Consider the following 20008-nt stretch of genomic DNA (forward strand, 5'->3'; position numbering starts at 1 on the left):
TAGAGTATACGCCCTGCCTACACAGCTGTCTCTTTACATGCCCAAGCAGCGCTTCCCCTGTCTACACTGCCTCCCTGCTGCTGGAGCCTTTCCCCATCACAGCAAAAGACTCTGGCACTGGGGAGGCAGCAGGGAAAGGCTCGGGGAGCTGCCAGACTTTCACTGCTGCATGTAGCTAATGCCGCACCGTAGACACAGTTTGCCTTTCACGGCGACGTGTAGCACTACATGCTGCTGCACCTGTGGAGAAGGCCGAAAAGGCTGCTTGTTCTGGCAAGGATATCCTACTACTTTCTGATAAGTAAATATGTTTGTAAACTAGCCGTAAGTAACGTTATTGTGCCTGTTTTCCCCCCTGATATATGCTAGCACAACTGCACTGACTTAGAACAACTTTTAGTCCCATTGAAGCCAGTAGTGAATCTCCCATTGAGTTGAGTGAAACCAGAATTTGGTCCCTTGTATAGCAGAATAACATTTTTTACTTGTAAGCTATTTAATTTGATTTATTTTCAAATTTGTCTGTTCTATAGCATGTCAGAGCTGTCACTATAAGGAATAAACTAGAACATAGGTTCTGAAACTTCCTTGCACCGCGATCCCCTTCTGACAACAAAAATTACTACATGGCCCCAAGAGGGGGGACCGAAACCTACGCCTGCCCGGGCACCGCTGCCCCAGGTGTGGGGGCCAAAACCAAAACCCAGGGGCTTCAGCCCCAGGCTGAGGGCCTGTAACCTGAGCCCCCCCCCACCCAGGGCTGAAGCCCTTGCGCTTTGGCTTTGGCCCTGGGCGGTGAGGCTTGGGCTTCAGCCCCAGACATAAGCATGTCTAACTCTAGCCTTGGTGACCCCATTAAAACGGGGTCACAACCCACAGTTTGAGAACCGCTGAACTAGAAGACTTAAATGGAATGACAAAACTGTTTCTCATTTAACATATTTATTTCTTTTTTTAATGTTTAGCTCTCCTGACGATGACAGGTAAAGGCAACATATGTAAATTGTCGTAGTGTAAATTTAGACAGGCTTGCTAATTGCATGAGACTACCAGTTATTATGGCAGTGTGGTTATGAATTAAGGATACATCCAGTAAAAATATTATCCCTTGCTGTAGATTTACTTAAAACTACAAGTAGCTGACCTGTTTTAGGCTACAGATAGTCTAATCCAATTTTCTTATTTAACTAGTAATCAGAAAGAGTTACATAGCAAACTCTGCCTAAACATGAATCAGTTTGTGAGTTAAAATTTTTTTGTAGGAATCTCTAGTTTAAAGCAAATAAAATTGCTTAACTGCTGTTTACTGGTTTTTCATTGCAATTTGTGGTAGGGCACCTAGAGCCATTGATAGGTATCTCTTTTTTATGACCGTATAAAGCCAAATAAATTAAGACAATGGTACATCTCAAGCAAACCCCATTTAAGTGTTTGAAGGCCAATGTGGATGTGAACCTCAGTGGAAGTTGTAATCAACCTTCTTCAGCTGGAAGGAGAGATCAGACTGGGGCTGTTTGGGGAATGTTTCTGTGTATTTAGTGTGTGTTTGTGTGTCAAGGTATCAAAGAGCGCTCTTTGAAGCCCGTATTAAGTACCTCAAAATCTGTTGAGGTGCTGTGTGTGTGTCTGTGTGTATATACACACACACACATTTTAGAGGGAATTAATACTTGACCTTTGATGGATTAGGAGCCCACAGTTTATTGACCTTTTGTTAGAGATTTCCTAAAATGCAATCAAAGAGAGAGCACTCTTTGAAGCCCTTATTTATTTGAAGAATTTTGAAGTAATTGCCAATTAATACGGACTTCAAATAACGCTCTCTTTGATACCTTTTTGGGAACTTACCTGACAAAAAGTCAATGAACTGTGGGCTCCTAATCCATTAAAGGTCAAATATAAATTCCCTCTAATACACATCTTAACATAAAAGCTGGTTTCCATAAACAATCTTATAGAGAAGCAGTATTTGATTTTAGAAGAAGGGATTGAAAAGAAAAAACTCTGTCGAAACAGCAGAGTATTAAAGCCATCCCCTTACTTCCATGCACTTCTGCAAGAAAGGATGCACAAGAATCTATTCAGAGACACTCTGCTCCAAGGAACAGATGTTGGGGCCCGTTTCAGGTGGATGACCGTAGTTATTAATTGCATTTAATAGCTGCAACTGACAGCATGGCTTTATTAAATCCAGATATTATTGTTGTCCAGCATATTGGGTTCTGATTTTTGCCCTGTCTTTTCATTGTTGTGCTCTGTTTCCATTCCCCAGAGTGATACTTATGCCCAGAATGTGCCTACAGTGGGTGAAATTCAGCCAAGGTGGCAACAGCAAAACTCCAGCAGAGTTGTGGTTTTAGTGCAGCCGCATTTGCTGCTTACATCTGAACTGAGCTTAGCTCTGTAGGCCTCACTAAGCCCAGCCATTGATTAGGGATGCATTCCAGCTCTACGGCAGGAGGAAAACCTATCTTTGGAGCAGGGTTTCCTGGTGCTTCATAGACCACCTCATTTTCTGATTATGCACTTTGTACAGTCAAAGTGTGAAACACTAACTAAAGCTCCCTAGTGCTTACGCTCTGTGTATGGTAACTCTGATTACTGCACTGTCTTGTGGGGAGGTAAATCCAAGTGTGCTCATGAGAAGAAAATTCAGAAAATAGGGTAGGACTGGTACAAATAATTCAGCTGTACAAATTTACAAAACAAAAACTTCTTAATAAAAATAAATGAGAGCAACTACATTCTTATAAATAGGCACTCTTCTGGGCATATAATATAAACACATCTTTAGATCTATCAAGAGCACCATTTAAAACAGGTTTAAATTGCAAAACTTGTCCACTAGGGATGATCAAGGACACTCAAATTTTTATATTTTGTGCTTGTTTACATTTTCCCAGGCTGATTCCATGTCTCAAAACCATTCATGGGGTTGACAAGGTCTTGTAAAAACCTGGTCTCTTCACACATGGTATTTCCACTTCTGGATATTGGTTGGCCCTATTAATGACTATGATATAAAGCCAAATATTTGGGCTTGTCATGATGTTGGAAATATGAGATTTTGAATTTGGGTGGTGCACTCTCTGAAGATTTTGCTCCATCTGTGATACATTTTACAGAGATAGACAAACATAAAAACAATTAAATATATTTTTACTAAAGACCCCCTTTAAACTGTTGTATCTTTTCTAAGTGTGAGACCTGGCTCCTCAAACAACCAGAATGCATGATATAGCTGGCTAACTGTTTAGCTCTGATCTATATTTTCTTTTTTCTTTATAAAACCACAGTGGTGTGGAGGTTCACTACGCTGTCACGTTTGTTGGGGAAGCCATCAGCAATGCCACCTGGGACCTTATTAACCTTCAGTCCAACAAAGTGGAGGACAACTCCCTCGTAGAACTTGAGGATAACCCAACTGTTGTTTACACAATCAGTGACTTCAGAACTTATATTGCTGAAATCCTTCAAAAGAACTCTTTCCTTGAAAATGTCTCTTTGACCTTGGACCCTGACTCTCTCCAGCTCATTAATGGTGTGTATTACTTAAGAAATGCTGTGGTCTGTTAATCAGAATTTATGTTTAAAAAAGATGAAGGATGTGGTGTGGGGGATTAGGAGCTCCTCTCTCAAAAGGAGGAAGTTATATGCAGTGGTATGGTCCTCAGGGCTCCTCCTTTTCTCCTGATTTTATCAAAATCAAAGCAGATCAGCAGTGGTAGCATCCTATCCCTAACCCACCAGATTAGCCCCTCTCAAATTAATTTAACATTGCGATGTATAATTTTTAAGGTATGTATTGATGGGTTCAATCATATGTCAGTAACTAAAATGAAATACAAATTCCACCCAAAATATATACTTTGTATATTATTGTATATCCTCTTACAGCAGGATGATGCTGATGACATTCTGTAAGAGTGAAATTCAGCTCAGTGCAGAAGGCCTGCAGAAGGCCCTATGTGCCACTTAAATGGGGCTCAAATGATGCATAGGGCCCTCTGTACTAGGATGAATTTCAGCCTAGTAGTGCTGAGTTGGACCCTGGCAGCACAGACCAGCGCCTGGTAAGTGCTGTCTTCTCGATGTCCTCCCTGTTGCCAGTGGAAATTATCTATCTCCAGTCGTTATCCTTCCTCTATCTTTGCTTCAGGTGTGACTGATAAAAGGCATTCCAGATGCTCAATCATTCTGGTGAGCACTTTGAGAAGATCCTGGAAGCAAATATGAGATGGAAAGAGGACAAATGAGTGAGGGTTTTAGTCCAGAGTACCCTGTTGCTTCTACAAACAACTTCCTTCCAGTGCTAGTGCAGCTTTTCACAGTAATTCTCTAAGGGCAAATTGGGATGATAAATTGGACAGTGTACACCTTCAAATTCTGAATGTTTTCCTATCCTCTGCTTTTAATTATTTTCAGGCACCCGCAGCTGTGACAGCATTTGGGGAAAAAAGAGACAATAAAACACAGTTGGCATCATATAAACTACAATAAACATTCCATATGAACTGTGATTTTACAACTCATTTTTTATTTTCACAGTGAAAGAAGTTCTCTCCCCTGCACCTGAAGACACATCCAGGATTACTGAAAATCCAGTTGTTCTTGAGTCTCCAGAAGTTGATGACGTAAGTACATTTCTGCACTGCATTCTCATTCTAGTGAGACTAATTTGTCCTCCAGCTGCCTACTTACAAACACAACCAAATAGTTTAACTCTACACGGTGGAAGTATGGTCAGAATCCAAAAACACAGTTCCCTGCCATGTTTGAAATATAGAATGAATGCTCAGAAATACACACAATATGGAGCTATACAGTCTGATGAGAGAGCTCTGTTTTGCAAGTCTTCCTTTTGGGAAATATTTGGTCTTAGGAGAGTGACACGCCTCCTGCAATGGAACCTGATCTGTTCTTTTCCGTACAAGCCAGTACTGTGTTCTTGTTATAGCCTGTCTAACCACTTCTTCATTTTAGGATTCCCTTTTGGTTTCTTGTAATGTTTTGATTGTGTGGCTTCATAGGGAAATGATGGCCCTCACAACTGAAGAGAATCATTTGGGCCTTTTCTTGGAACAAAAGAGGTAGATGTGAGGGGAAATTTTGCCCATGGAAGAGATTAGATTAAAATAGAACTCCTGTTCCTCCTTTGCAGCTGTACTGCTATCACTGAGAAGTGCAGTGCTCAGTTCTTTATAAAAACAAACCTACATCTCAGTAACAGCAAAGGAAATCTAGACAAATATTGGCCAATAGTTTCATTTTTATACATCCAAGCTTGCTCCAAAGTTGAAGGCGTTTAAGGCAACACCTGACTATATACATATTGAGAGAAGCTGAAATTAAGCTACAAAATTCAGACCCAGCTTCTGAACATCCCTGAATTTGGTGGTGATACAATCTAGGTTTTTATCTGGCCCATTATGCAGATAGTTTTGTGAGCCTGGACACACTTAAATTTCAGGCCAAGTCCCTGAAGTCCTCACTCAAGTAGAACTCCCATTGGCTTCATATGAGTGTATCTTATGATGTACATTATATTAATATACAGTATATTAACATGTGTAGTATCCTTGTTAGTGGGAATCTTTGGCTGAATAAAAACTTCAAAAATATCCCTATGTAACCTAGACATTTACATGGGAATTGCCATAACAGATTGATTATGGTGAACAGCATGAATATATTGATTAATTTATATAGACTGGTTTTCTATATTGTATATTTACTAGAGATGAGTGAGTAGCTTAAAAATGTTCCATACTACATTAATAAAAGAAATAACTTTAGCTATGCTTACATCCCTTCTATGTTCACTTTCTGCAGATATTCTAGCAAATGAATTTATTGATAGGAAAGTTTGTGGCAATTCACTTTAACTGGATTTTTGAGAATATTTTCTGGAAGTCAATTATGAACTTGTAAAAGCAAGTATTTGCACCCAGAAACCTGATTCCAATAGCTTTGTTTATCCTTTCAAGGAATAGAAACAATAGCATGTGACCTACATTTCCAGTCAAGAGCTTCAATTTTAGATGTTGAATACTTGCAGCGAGCTGCTATGTGCAATCAACAATACAGAAATTATTTAGGAAACCATTTCAATAACAAATCAAACTGCTTATGGACAGATTACAAACAGAAAACAAGGCTGAATTTTTTTTAATGGCTCAGTTGCAATATCTGTTCTTCACAGCTAAAGCAATATGGGAGAAATTAAGTGCCAGTGATAAAATGAGTCCTGCTATATTTTGTATTAGCCCTTCTGTAGAAATGGTTAAAATTTTAAGGACTGTATTTTAATTCATCATATTTGTGTGGGACTATCCTGACTTCACAAACTGATCAGTAGCAGATATCAATTAACTCTAGATCCACCTCTTTAAATTTTACAAATCCTCGTCGCTGTATCTCTCTCAAATCCTGCAGATAGGATTTAAACCAGACTTTGTTGTTGTTGTAACAGGCTGGATTATTGAAGGTAATGTCTTTCTGGCAGAGAGAAATGGGAAATTGGGATTTTTTTCTTTTTGCAGTGATCTGTCATATTAGTAAGCCATTCAAATGATATTGGCAAAAACAGAACTTGCCACTCTAATATTAAACTTGTTAATAAAACATTGCACCATAACAAGAATCTTTGAAATGCATTAGTTGTCATAGGAACACCTCTCCACATTACATAAATGATGAAGTGCAATTCCTGGCACTGGTGCGCTAACATTTAAAAATTTTGCATTGAAAAGTTATTGACACCAGTTCTTATGTTTGTTCTTTTTAATACTTATTTCGCTAATCTTGCAAAAAAACAAAACAAACCCTGATAGTTTTACACGCATTGGTGATTTTTGCTCCTGAAGCACATAACTCATATATATTAATTTCAATTCATTGGTCGCTTGTAATTGCTAAAATGAAAACCGCCTACAAAGATATCAGGAGTGGAATAACGGCTAGTCATAAAAGAGCACCGCAAATAATCCACAAGAAAAGAGCTTATTCTGTGAGATTCGCATTTTTTTTGCCTTGTTCACAAATTGTTCAAACACAGGTAATTAAATTCTCAGATTTATTCATCATTTGCAAATTACTTCAGAATAATTCTTTGGTGTAGACTGTGAAGAGTCCATTGTGAGTGTTCACAATTCACACTCCTATAGGTTCATTACATAAATCATACGGTATTGTTTCTATTTCCTTATTGGACGAATTCTGTAACTAACGTGTCCTGCAGTGTAATTTGCAAGCATGGACCCCTCTCCTTGGTGGAGTCCAAGGGCCTGCACTAGTGAATCACAGTGCAGGATAGAGGCTCACACTTTGCAAACTGCAAGTTTTACAACCAAAGATGCAATTTGAATTTGACAATTTGAGCTTAAATGAGTCTTTGATGAGTATTCATGCTAGGGGAATGAGCACTGGTGTGCCCATTGCCCACTTGGTTTATTTTTCTGTGCCAAGGACTGGAAGCCAGGCTCCTCAGTTCTAGTCATAGTTATGACATGCTGACCCCCCTCTATGGTCTTGGTGAAGTTAATCTCTCTGCATTGGTTTCTCTATGTGCAAAATGGAGACAATACCTACCCTATCTCTCAGGAGGTACTGTGTGGATAGATTAACGTTTGAGGATGAAAAGTGCTAAGGACTATGATGGTTATGATGCCCACACACTAGTAGAATGTAGGAAAGAAAGAGAGAAGCTTTGAAATCAAATTTGCTTTTCATGTGTATGTTCTTTGTTTACTTTCTGCATTTCACTCAGCTTGCAGATGAAAAGGACTATGTAAGTTCTAAGCATTCTTCCTCTTATTATAGATTCCACTGGTTTAACAGGCTTTTTAAAAAAGTTTGTGGTGTTACCCAGATATGCCTATGAACTCCAAGGGGACGGATGGGTTTCTGTACTAGAGTCGGGTGCTTGAGGCAGCTGATGGGTAGCTTATAACATTGTTCTTTAATTGGTGGCCCGTGGCCCACATCCAACCCATGGGGCCCGCCCGCCCACCCGCCACTGAGCGTCAGCTGATCCTTCGTGGCTGCTGGGAAGCAGCAGCCGAGCTTCCTTCCCCACCTCTCAGGAGCCGAGCCTATTCTTGTAGGAAGGGTTGGGGGAATAGGAGGGGAGCCTTCCCAGCGCACAAGAGGGGCAGGGGAAGGAGGGAGCAGAAAGAGCCTTGCAGCTCAGGGCGGCTCCACTCCCTGTTCCCTCCCTGTAATACCCAATGTGAGAAAGGGGAGGGAAGGAGGTGAAGAAGCAGTGGAGCCTTCCCCTCACACCTCAGAAGGGGGAGGGGTACCCTGCTGCAGCCTCCCCCCAGCCTGGGCTGTGACGGTTGGTGAAGAATCCCAGTAAGAGCAGAGATGAGGCTGGGAAGGCCACAGATAATTGGGGGGGGGGAGGGCTAGAGGCAAGAACTTAATGGGGGGATTAGGGTGCTGGGCAGATGGAAGAGCTAGAGGGCAGAACTGATGGGGGCTGGGCAGATGCACCTCCATTTATTTTCCCTCTATTATCACGCCGTGTATTTAATTTATAAACTTTTAATTTATATTTAAACACACTGAAGCTAGATTTTGGTGCTCCATTTTGATTTACAGGGGTACACTTTTAAGCAGGTGCCTACGTAACGTAAAGCAATCAGTAATTGATGTGCTTTCATCAGTTAACTTGATTGCGTCCTGCACAGTAGTTTTTCAGGAAAAAAAACAAAAAAAAATAAAACCCCACAGAGCAGCTATCAAAATATCAGGCTATAAGGAAGGGAAATAAGATGTCCATTCACTGAATATCTTGTGAGTTTAATTTCCAGTTTTAAATTAATAGTTTTAATAGAATTAATATGAATAGCATGCTGTTTTAATAGCATTGCAATGTATTTGTATAATTATTTCTTTGCAAGTTTTCACTGGAATATTGTCTACTGGCATGCTTAGCCTGTTGTTATGAGATTAATAAATACAATCCGGCACACCACTTTTGAACGACTGCAATCCTTGGCAGGCTCCCTAGAGAGCAAACGCCTGGAGAGCCCTGTGACCCTAGAGAGAGCCTTTTAGCTTACCAAGATACGGAAGTTGCTTTATCTGACCTGTGAAAAATTTTAATTGAATATTACTGGTTTATAACTAAGGATTAGATTATGTCATGGAATTCATTAATTCAGAGACTTCTGTGACATTTTCCACTTCAGCCTCGGGGCAGCGGGATTGGAGCTCCCATCTGCCACGGGGCTCCTATAGGTCCCATCTGCCACAAGTGGCAGGGAGCCCGGCACCCCTCACGCAGCAGAGCTTGGGCTCTTATCCCCTGTCTGGCCCATTTTGTCACAGTAATTTTTAGTAAAAGTCAGGGAGCGGTCCTGGGCTTCCGTGAATTTTTGTTTATTGCCCATGACCTGTCCCTGACTTTTACTAAAAATTACTGTGACAAAATTGTAACCTTATTTATAACACATCAGTAAATTCTTTCAGTTGGTAAAAGGAAAACAGATGGGCATAAGTGGTGCACATTCTAATCCATAGTATCCCACTGCTATTGAATATCATTTTTAAAGGAATGCTGCTGTTCTCCTCTAAAGAATCTGTATATGATCCTATCCTTTGGAATGAACGTGGGCTGACTTAAAATGTAGGTCATCCTTACAGTTTGGAACCTCTTGATAGTGCATGTTATCCTCTAATCAGAGAAACAGAAGCCCACCAGGCAGAAGCTGCTACTAGTTAACAATTACTGTACTACTTAGCATATTGTGTGCAGTCCATATGCAGACACAAGTCACACAATAATAGGTTATTATGGATTTGTCTTTCAGGATAATGCCCTTTTAGCTGAGTGGCCCTCTGCAGAAGCAACAACTGCAAGCAATATCTTGCCACTTGATTTCACCAAATCAGGTTTCACCTTTGATAGTGAACAGTCCAATAGCAATGAAATGTGGTTAAGATCAGAAAACCTGGACTTTGAGAACAACATGAATTCAACACCAAAGGCTGTCCTCACTTCTTCTCCTGGTGGGATGAGTCTAGAGGAAGGGAGCCAGACTCTTCCTTCTGTCACCCCATCAATATTAGAAAATGGCTCTCCTGTGGACTCTCAGGAATGGCTGTCTATCCCTGCTTCTTTCAAAGATGGTAAGTTACTTCACTTCATTAACTAAAGTTTAAGTCTAGGTAACAATGTTACCTTGTGCTCAGGAGCCAGAGCCCTCCAAAACAACTTCCTAGAAACTCCTGTGTATTCAGTCAGGTGTGACTAAAAAGAACCAACTTCTAAGTTTAAATGTTTATAGCAACTAATAAGGCCTATTTGTCCCTAAAGAGATTAATGGTATATGCATGATCCCTGTTATTCCATTTCACAGAAACACTGCCAAGTAGTTTTAGCTGGATACAGCAGTAGATAAATCTGCAATAGATACTTCTAACTTTGGCATGTAAGCAGATCAAGGTATTTAATGGGGAAAAACAGAGTTACTGATCCTTGGGGATATAAGAGAAATAGAGTCTGGCAAGCTAAAATTACATAAGTCACAACACAACTAAATGAAAATTGTTGACTTTGTGTTTGAAGATGCTGGAGTGTCGGAAGGCTTTCTTCTGCCTTCCAGTCTATACCCTCATCTTGCACCAAAAGAAATGCCATCCACAGTCATTTCTGTGGTTCCTCCGACTTCTATACCAACAATGGCCTCTACATCAGAAACAGAGCCTAATAATGAGGGAGTGATCTCTGCAGAGAAGGCAAGAGAAGCCATGCCCATTGACATAGACTCTATATCCCGTGACAGCCTGGAGGACGGAGAAGTTTATCTAGAGGTGAACCCTCTGCAACCCGATCTGTATCCAGGAGGAGAAATTATTTATGAGGATGGATCTGGATCAGCATTTGATGCTTCAGGTCAAGAGGCATGGCCATGGGGCATAGCAACATTAGAGCCAGTTTTCTACAGTCTTCCTGAAAGCTGGCTGAAAGATAAAAATGATTCTCTGTTAATCAGAGCACAGGATACTCCTGAGGGACAGACCCTGGATTATATAATTGATTCTATAGAGAAATTAAATGGTAATCCTGAGGATGGAGGCATGACCAATGCAAGAGGGGATTTCACTGATGACTCTGAATCAAATGTACCTGGACTTTCAGAAACTGCAACTCAGCAGGTGCCTATGTTATGGACACAAGAAACCTTGAATGTGGAACTGTCCATGCAAACATTAGAGGCATCAGGCATGTCTGATTATTCTTCATCCTTTACATATGAGCCCTCAGTGGACTATTCTTCTTTAGATATGGCAGATGAACAGACCTCCATCTCACCACATGAAAAAGATATCTCTATAGAAGGTCATCTCCTTACATCTACAGAGACATTCAATGTTAAACAAGCTGAAGAGTCCAGTGAGGATCATCAAATCATTTATGAAGCAGTAGGAAACCAAAACAAGGAAGGGACAAAGCCAGAAGAACTATCCACAATAGTCCAATCAGGTGTAGCTGTTACAATAGGACACCAAGACATGGATTCCTCATGGACTGGGCTCCTCAAGCCAGAAACAGTCCTGACAGCAACTCCTGTGATGGAAAATATAGTCACTGACATTTTCATGGAGGAGCAGCAAATTCCAGATTTGCACTTGACAACTCAAGAAGCTTCTGGATCGCTTGCTGTGAAACCAATAAATATTTGGCCTACTCACAACACTGAAAGGGCATCTGAGAAACCTGCAGAACAAGATATGCAATCTGAAGCACCGAGTAAGGTTGAAGTTTCAACGATAGCTCCTTATTTACTGGAGCTGCCGACTGGTTCAGAGGATTTCACTGGACAGTCTAGTACAGACCATGAAACTAGTTCCCCTAGTAGCTTAAATATGGCAGTGGGTTCTTTTGCAACAGTGACTATAACAAAGAATCCTATTGGTTCCCTGTCCAGTTTCCCTACTACACAATATACAGTTAGCTCAATAAAACTGGGGGAGGACATGACTACAAGAGTGCTGGATCATGTGGGCACAATGTTGTATCCTCATGAGATGAACCTGGAAGAAAGAAGTATGACTGATAGTCGCATGGAGGTATCTACCAATGTTCACTCCACAGAGATGGCCAGCATAGCTTGGCCCACGCATGCAAATCGCAACACTACCACGTCCTCACGAGCTTTAGTGGTATTCTTTAGCCTCCGTGTTACCAACATGATGTTTTCAGAGGACCTATTCAATAAAAATTCCCCAGAATATAAGGCACTGGAGCAACGATTCTTAGAACTGGTAAGATTCACTTTATAATGAATATGTTACTAGCAGCTACTATAAGCCCTAAGTTAAAACCTTTTCTTACCATGCATGTGAGCAAAAGGGGGGGAGAGATAGAGAGAGAGAGAGAGAAATTGTTTGCAACAAAATTACAGCAGCCTAGTACATCCCACAAGTTGTGAGTAACTCATATTTATGATAGTGGGAGAATTTGTCTGGAAAATGTAACGCTTTTATTTGAATATTTGTGTCTCAAATTTTGACGTTTCACTTGTGTGGGACAGATTTACCAAGGCAAAAATAAGTCTCTTAAATACTTAGTAACACTGAGACAGACGCTTGGCTGCTGTAAATCATGTATTTTAATTGGCTCTACTGGCCCTTTGTGTTCACACATTTCCAAACAGTGTCTTCATTTGCTCTATCAATGGGTGAAAAGAAAAATAATTGGGAGTGCAGAGTGATATGTTACTGGATGCTCTCACCTGTTTTAAGATGCTTTTTATTTAAAGCAACTATTTTATTAAATCTGTAGCTCAGTGAGTTAAACTGCCTGTGGATCTACTGATCTCTTAAATAGCCAATGGGTGGCAGAATGCCACAGGAGTAATTATCAGTTTTTAAGCTGAAAATCAATAGTTTGGCTGGAGTAGCCAAATGTATGAAGGGTGATACCCAACGCGTTAAGTCCTGTTATGCAGTATGAGCTTGCTTGGATCAAGATGGAGCACTGCATCCAGTGGGATGCATTTCTATTATGGAACAGGGAGCCTGCAGTGATTTGCTCTATATTATGGAAATTCTGTGAATCTCTCAGGCTCCTGATAAGCTGCCAGTAGGGCCTCAGCTGGGTACAGTTTTGATACCTTTTTTTGAATGTGATTGGGACAAAATATCTAGTCTCTGTGTGTGATGTAATAGCATTACAATTGGCCTGGAATTAGATTCAGAAATAGATCTTCTATCGCATTTATACAGCAGTACAGATATTGTGTTTCCTACATTGCAGCTGGTTCCCTACCTGCAGTCCAATCTAACAGGTTTCCAGAATCTCGAAATCCTGAACTTCAGGAATGGCAGTATTGTGGTGAACAGCCGCATGAAGTTTGAAAAACCTGTGCCTCGTAATGTCACGAATGCGGTCTACGTAATTCTGGAAGACTTCTGCAACACTGCTTACCAGACCATGAACCTGGCCATTGACAAGTACTCCTTGGACGTGGAATCAGGTAATGACAGTGTGGGAGTGCTGCCAATGCAGTGAGTAGCGTCTGCCGAGTCAAATATGCTTGGGGCTCAAAACCTGAGCAGACTTTCTCAGTGTCTCAGAGCCTTAGAGAAGAGCACCATCACTCTTCTCAGTCTTGGTGTCAGCAGAGTTTTTAAAACTTTGAAAACCAATCTGTTTAGCAGGACAGATTAAGGTAAAATGGGACCAACATCCACCAAAACTTTACGGCCTCCTAGAGAAATTTGGGGCCGTGTTTGGTGCTGACTTACATCCTATGCGACTCCACCAACTTCACTGTGGTTGCAGGCAGAGGGAAAGTTAGAAGATAGAATTTGGTCCCTGTTTTTCCCAGTCTCCCCTCCCTCCCTCTAGCATGCTGGTGTTCCTGGCTCCCCCATTTGGCTGGACTCTTCCATGCAGCTCTTCGTAGGCAGAAAGATCCTTCCCCCCAGAAATAACTCATTCAAGGGTGTATATATACTGGGAAATTGCTTCCTGTTGGAACACAACATTGAGTCATGGCATCAACACACTGTGTAGACGGGGTTAATGTCCTGGCAGCTGCTCCTGGTTCACTATAACAAACATTAATGATCATGACTCCTCAGGTCACTTTCTAATATTACATAACTTACACTGTAGACTGACTCCAAGTTGGACTTCTATCTTCTGGCCATTCTTGAGTCTTTAATCTAATTCCCAAAAGAGGGTGAATCTTTACTCTGGAATTCTGGGTCTGATCTCAGTAACAGTGAAAAAGACCCTCTGTTAATCAATTCCTCTGGTTAAGGGGGGGAAAAAGTCTGTTTTCTATATTTCTCTTCCTCTATTTCCAGAGATATTTGTACAAAAACAAGATCTCCAGGAGATACCTTACAATGCTTGCAATTAAAGAGTCAGCATTTGCCAACAGTTAGCATAGATTAGTAACAGAGAAATATTTTCCCCTATACTAAAAACAGGAAATAACTGCGATATGTATTGGCAAATGGTGACTACTGCGTTGAAGTAGCTGGTCTCCCAACAGAGAAGGGGAGAGATCTAATTTGGTTAGAAAATCTTCAGTATTGATTTTTAAATTGTCCTTAACAATTAGTTTCATTGTATGGGTCAGATTTCAGTGGGATGTGGTGATAGATGAGGCATCAAAGAAAGTGCAGGCTCTTCTAGTACACTGTGCGTACTGCAAGGATACATACAAACCTCAGTACGCTCTCCTCAGGGCTGTAATACAGCTCTTCTATAATGGATAGTGCTGGAGTTCAGCTGTATTTTAAGCAGAGAGTAACTTTGAGAAATGGCAAAAGTGCCAATGATGGAAAGCATGAAAGAGGCAGCATAGTCCAGTGGCTAGGGAACTAAAATGGGGGGCAGGAGACCTAAGTTGTATGCTCAGCTCTTCCACTGACTCACTGTCTAGCCTTGGGCAAGTCACTTATCCCTATATTATAGATGGGAAAGTGGGGTACAAAGAGGTTAACACTACATATGCTCTTTGGCAAAGCTCTTTCAGATCAATGCTATATTTATACTAAGAATGACCAGGAGTCTTGAATTATCTCCTTGGTTGATTTCAGTGTGGTAGGTTACAATGCTCATTGACACAGAGCAGACCAGGTAGCTAAAAACTATCCAATCTGTTGTCTACATTCTCTGTCCTCAGGAGATCAAGCTGATCCTTGCAAGTTCCAGGCTTGCAATGAGTTCTCCGAATGCTTAGTAAATCGCTGGAGTGGTGAGGCAGAGTGTGTTTGTTATCCTGGCTATCTAAGCATTGAAGGATTGCCCTGTAATAGCATCTGTGACCTACAACCAGACTTTTGCCAAAATGATGGGAAGTGCGACATAATCCCAGGACAAGGGGCCATATGTAGGTATGTTATCCTTTGTCTTAGTGGCTTCCAGAAACAGGAAGTACCAACCTTGTTTCCCTATTCTATATCCCTGTCCCCCCAAAAAGCCAAAACAACAAAACACAACAAGGCATAATGTTGAGTGTAATGACAGAGGACCCTAATGATTAACACTCAATCCACTGTTTGATATTTTCATGTGGTAAAATGCTACAAATCATCATAAAACGTCACTTTGTTGATGGTTTTATAAAATTCAAATTTGTAAGGCAAATCCAATATACCTGAGTTAAAAATGGTACTCCCAATAGAGGAGAAACCAATATGAACAAATATCAAAATGGGGGGAAACACCCTGTACAAGTTATCAAAGACCAGAACAAACAGAGCCGTTTGTGGTTCAAGCATTTATTTTCAGTTTTTGAAAGACACTGGCCTCCTCTGACAGGCAGTCTATGCTGGTATGATAACCTACACCATTATCCAGGCAATTGAGAGTGACTAGAAAAATGAACAATAGGACGATGAAGGCTAGATATTTAGTACATTTTTGGTACCAGAGGCTTTTGAGGGGTGATTCTGGTGTAAGTCTAAGTACTTTAGTGGAATTACTCTGATTTATTCAAACTGTATGAGGAGAACTAGGCCCATCATAATTTTTGCTCCTCAACCAAATTCCAGTGTTCTTGCTACATATTAAAAATATGTTATTTTCTTCTAGGAAACCATGACAATATTTAAAAAAAACAAAACACGAATTTCAAAGCAGGGGGTTGGGTAGGAAGAGCTGATGCAATAAAAAGGAAATTAACATACTAATTATTATTTGACTAGAAAAAAAATCACTTGCAATAAGTATTAAGGTCTCAGCAATTAGGATCCATACTTTACTTACATAAGAGTTACAACCAACATCAGAGAAATTAAATACACATTTTAAAAAACTATCTTTTAACCATAATGTGTGTTATAGATTTAATGAGATCATCTGTAATATACACACATACCACACTTTTGTCAACTAATAATTAACATTTAAAATTCCCTACAAAAGATATCCCACTATAATTGCTAAATGGCGCTCCCGTAAAATTCTTAAACAACCTTAACTGGCATGTCAGCAACTGGAAGTTTAATGCTTAGGAAATATTGAAGAAGGCTATAGTAGTAAAGTGTCTGATTTTTTCCATTGATCTCTTAGTATCAGTAGTTAACTTTCTTGTTTCCTTGTTTTTTTGCTGGTGTGGGGGATTACAGATGTCGTGTAGGTGAGAACTGGTGGTACAGAGGAGAGCACTGTGAAGAGTATGTCTCAGAGCCATTGGTTGTGGGTATCGCAATTGCTTCAGTGGCTGGCTTCCTTCTTGTGGCATCTGCTGTAATTTTCTTCCTGGCCAGGACCCTTCGAGACCAGTACTCAAAAAGTGACACTGAGGACTCATTAGGGTATGTAGAGCATCTAAAGTTCTAGAGCACTATTGACCAGAAGCTACAGGTCTAACACGAACCCCAAATTACAAACCTGAGTAACAAAAGGTGGATGCACTCAAGGGTTGCAGGTATAATCTCCCCCAGATTTTCTAACCTGCCAACATTGCTACAAGTGAGGATTTAACTTTAGCCTGCTAGCTTTCCTCCAAGCCCAATTTGCATACAAACACTGGGTAAGTGTGTCCTAAGCACCAATGAGGTAAGATGAGGCAGAAGATATGGAGCTGATGTCATCAGTTTATTGCAGAACCCAAAGCCTCTATGCCTCACTTACCCTTCTAACTGCTTCATCTGCACAAGAGGGATGGGTTTGCCCTGAACTTGTATGAGCAAACCCAAAGATCCTGTGAGCAACTGTCCAAAAACCACTTTGTGGGATTTCTTGTAGAGAAGAAAATGTAACCACGCAGGGCCATCCACCCCATCTGCTCCTGATAGGGACTGCAGATGTGTCAACAACATCAAAGACAGCATGAAAAGCTGATCTTCATCCATTCCTAGGATGAGATAAACCATCATCATCTCCTGCGTAAGTCAAAGTCCTCCTTTGACTTTCAGGCCTGAAACTAGATTGACTGAGGTCAAAGAAATCATTGGACTTCCAAGTTACCTCACCACAGACTTCTGAAGCTCCCTTCACAAAGGGAAATTGGATGCAGGTCATTAGCTGACAAGTTTGTCAAAACAATGTTTTTTTTGAGCAGAGGCCTTACAATAGCTTTGTTAAGGATGCTAGCAGCCTACCCCCAAAAGGAGTCAGTGGCAGTCTACACAGACAGCAAGCCCACTTCTCCCATGGCCTCACTAATCCAGAAGGACATGAGTTGAACTCCACAGCTGTTGCCTAGAATACCCTGAAGATCTATTGATCTATGTTTTGAAGAGCACTCTGAAAGACCTCAATACTTGACCTCTGTATTTTGTTTTTCTCTCTCACAGGCAGGGTGATAGCCTCTCCTCCATTGAGAATGCAGTGAAGTACAACCCTATGTATGAGAGTGATACCACTGGGTACAGCCACTACTATCGGAGATACCCACAGCTCACCTCATACAGCTCTACCAGTGCAGAGACGTCCACAGACTACAGCAGTGAAGAGATAAGGCACATTTATGAGCATAGTGAGCTCACAAAGGAGGTGGGTGACTTTGTAGCTTTGCTTCCCGCAGTGCCAGGTGGTGGAATTATGACCGAGCCTTGTGAGGTATTTTAAAACTGCTGGTAACTCCCCCCAGCCCTTGTGCTCAGAATACAAGTACTAGACTTGTGGCTGCACCCTGTGCAGATGTTTGAGAGGGAGATGGCTTCTTGCCTCCTTTGTGTACACACAGGTAGAGCTAGATTCTGGCCTGTAAAGAGTTTCCCCATGGTTGAACAGCTGCACTTTTAAATAGTTTGATATTCTTATGGAGCTTCAGTTAAAGCTATTCCTGTCCTAGCAGAGGCACCCAACTTGACAATTTTTTTTAAGTTGGTGTCCTCTCAAAAAGCCACTTGTCTTGGCTGCCAGCTCCATCCCTGGAGGAAGCAGTGCCTTCTTTCAGAGCTGTCAAATAGCTAGAATCTCTCTTCCAAGGATGCGCACATGCTTTTAAGTGTTCAGTTCTTAATAGAATCTTCTGCAAAGTTTGGGAGTGTTGGCCCATTTCCACATTTATATGTAGACAGACAAAGTGGAGCTAGCAGCTAGGATGCTGCTCTGGGAGTCTGCAGATGAGGGTTCTAGTCTCAGTTGTGCCAGCAATCTGGCCCTGAAGCCTTGAGCAAGTTACATTATTGGTATTGTACAGATGGGGAAATGGGGTCTATGATGGAAATGCTACTAATGTCCCTCTGTACAGTATTCATCTGTAGATCTCAAAAGGTGCTCTGTAACAGTAATAGTTATAATTAAATGTGGGAGAGAGCAGGTCCCAGGATGGAGGCTGATTTTATTGTTGAGGCCTTGAGCTGAAATACTTACTTTTCTATGTTTGTTTGAGTAAAATTAATTTTACTTTAATTTCCCCCCGTTTTTAAATCTGTATGGAACGTTCAGAAGTCTAAAATTATAAAGCTACAGCCATTTTTAACATCATCTTGGATTACCAATAGTGTTGACCAATTTAAGCATATATATACACACCATAGAAAGAGCTGTTTTTGTCATGTCTAAAAGAACATACCGAATGGAATACACTTTCAGTGACCCACGGCGGTGAGGGGTTTTTTTAAAGCTGTATTTTTCAGTAGTATAAGTGGTTTGTAGGTCAGTCATAAGTATTGTATAAACTACAGCTGTCATTCCTATAGTCTCTATCAACGTAGGGCATAATATTCTCTCACTTTCACTGCTGTGAATTATGAATAATTACACTGAAGTCTACATAGTTACTGATAAAGATGAGTCAGACCCGCATTATTGGACATTCTGTTTGTGTACACACACAACGGTACCCTCTTTTGAGGGTAACAGATTTTGCGGTGTCATTTTCTCCATTAATAATCTCTTGACTTTTACTAAATTGTATTAATAGCTTCTATCTATAGTAGCAGACGTACACTAATTTTGAAGAGTTGCTCCCATTTTAATGAGAAAAGAATGACTAGAATCCCCTTTTAAAGTGTTCTGCAAATGATTTATGATGAAAGCTTTACATGCTCAATAATTTATAAACTGTGCCCCATTCCAGTGTTTGTTCCTTGACTAGGAAAGTATACTAGTCAGCTGTAATGCGAAGTAAAACTGGTCCAACTTTTCAGTGTTATTTTTTAGTATTTAGAGCTGTGCACTTTATTTTGGTTCTTGTAATAATATTGTGTGTCTTGTACTACAGGAAATCCAGGACAGAATACGGATTATAGAGCTTTATGCCAAAGATCGGCAGTTTGCAGAGTTTGTTAAACAACATCAAATGTAAGTGAAATGTGTTCTCTGAATAACATTCTGGCCGTTCATAATGTTTCACCTAAATACCTTTCAGTAACCAGCAATCTATTAATTGTATTACTGTAAATAGAGCTTGCTTTATTACTTGGCCCTTGAACTAACAATATGCTGAAAACAGATAAACATTGGCCTCTTCCCCCCTGCAAGTAGCCATGGGTATGTGAGACCTTATATCTAAGGTTTCAGAGTAGCAGCCGTGTTAGTCTGCATTCGCAAAAAGAAAAGGAGGACTTGTGGCACCTT

The 20008-nt window shown here is 40.7% G+C and overlaps 1 protein-coding gene across 2 annotated transcripts in view; it reads left to right on the forward strand.

The window, feature by feature from the left end:
• IMPG2 (interphotoreceptor matrix proteoglycan 2) overlaps positions 1-19736 on the forward strand; it is a gene marked incomplete at both ends in the record, with an annotated part of 86214 nt that extends 66478 nt beyond the window's left edge. The window contains 10 exons of one of the 2 annotated variants that reach the window (XM_084629426.1): positions 966-983; positions 3297-3541; positions 4549-4634; positions 9819-10137; positions 10577-12276; positions 13271-13490; positions 15156-15366; positions 16603-16791; positions 17776-17974; positions 19653-19736. In XM_084629426.1, coding sequence (XP_084485552.1) covers positions 966-983; positions 3297-3541; positions 4549-4634; positions 9819-10137; positions 10577-12276; positions 13271-13490; positions 15156-15366; positions 16603-16791; positions 17776-17974; positions 19653-19736 — 3271 coding nt within the window. The remainder of the gene's footprint in view (positions 1-965; positions 984-3296; positions 3542-4548; positions 4635-9818; positions 10138-10576; positions 12277-13270; positions 13491-15155; positions 15367-16602; positions 16792-17775; positions 17975-19652) is intronic. The other variant, XM_084629427.1, reaches the window with a different exon arrangement.
• Positions 19737-20008: the final 272 nt, after the last annotated feature.

This window comes from Lepidochelys olivacea (assembly GCF_965140295.1).
Source record: "Lepidochelys olivacea isolate rLepOli2 genome assembly, chromosome: 1".
Lineage (NCBI taxonomy): Eukaryota > Metazoa > Chordata > Testudines > Cheloniidae > Lepidochelys > Lepidochelys olivacea.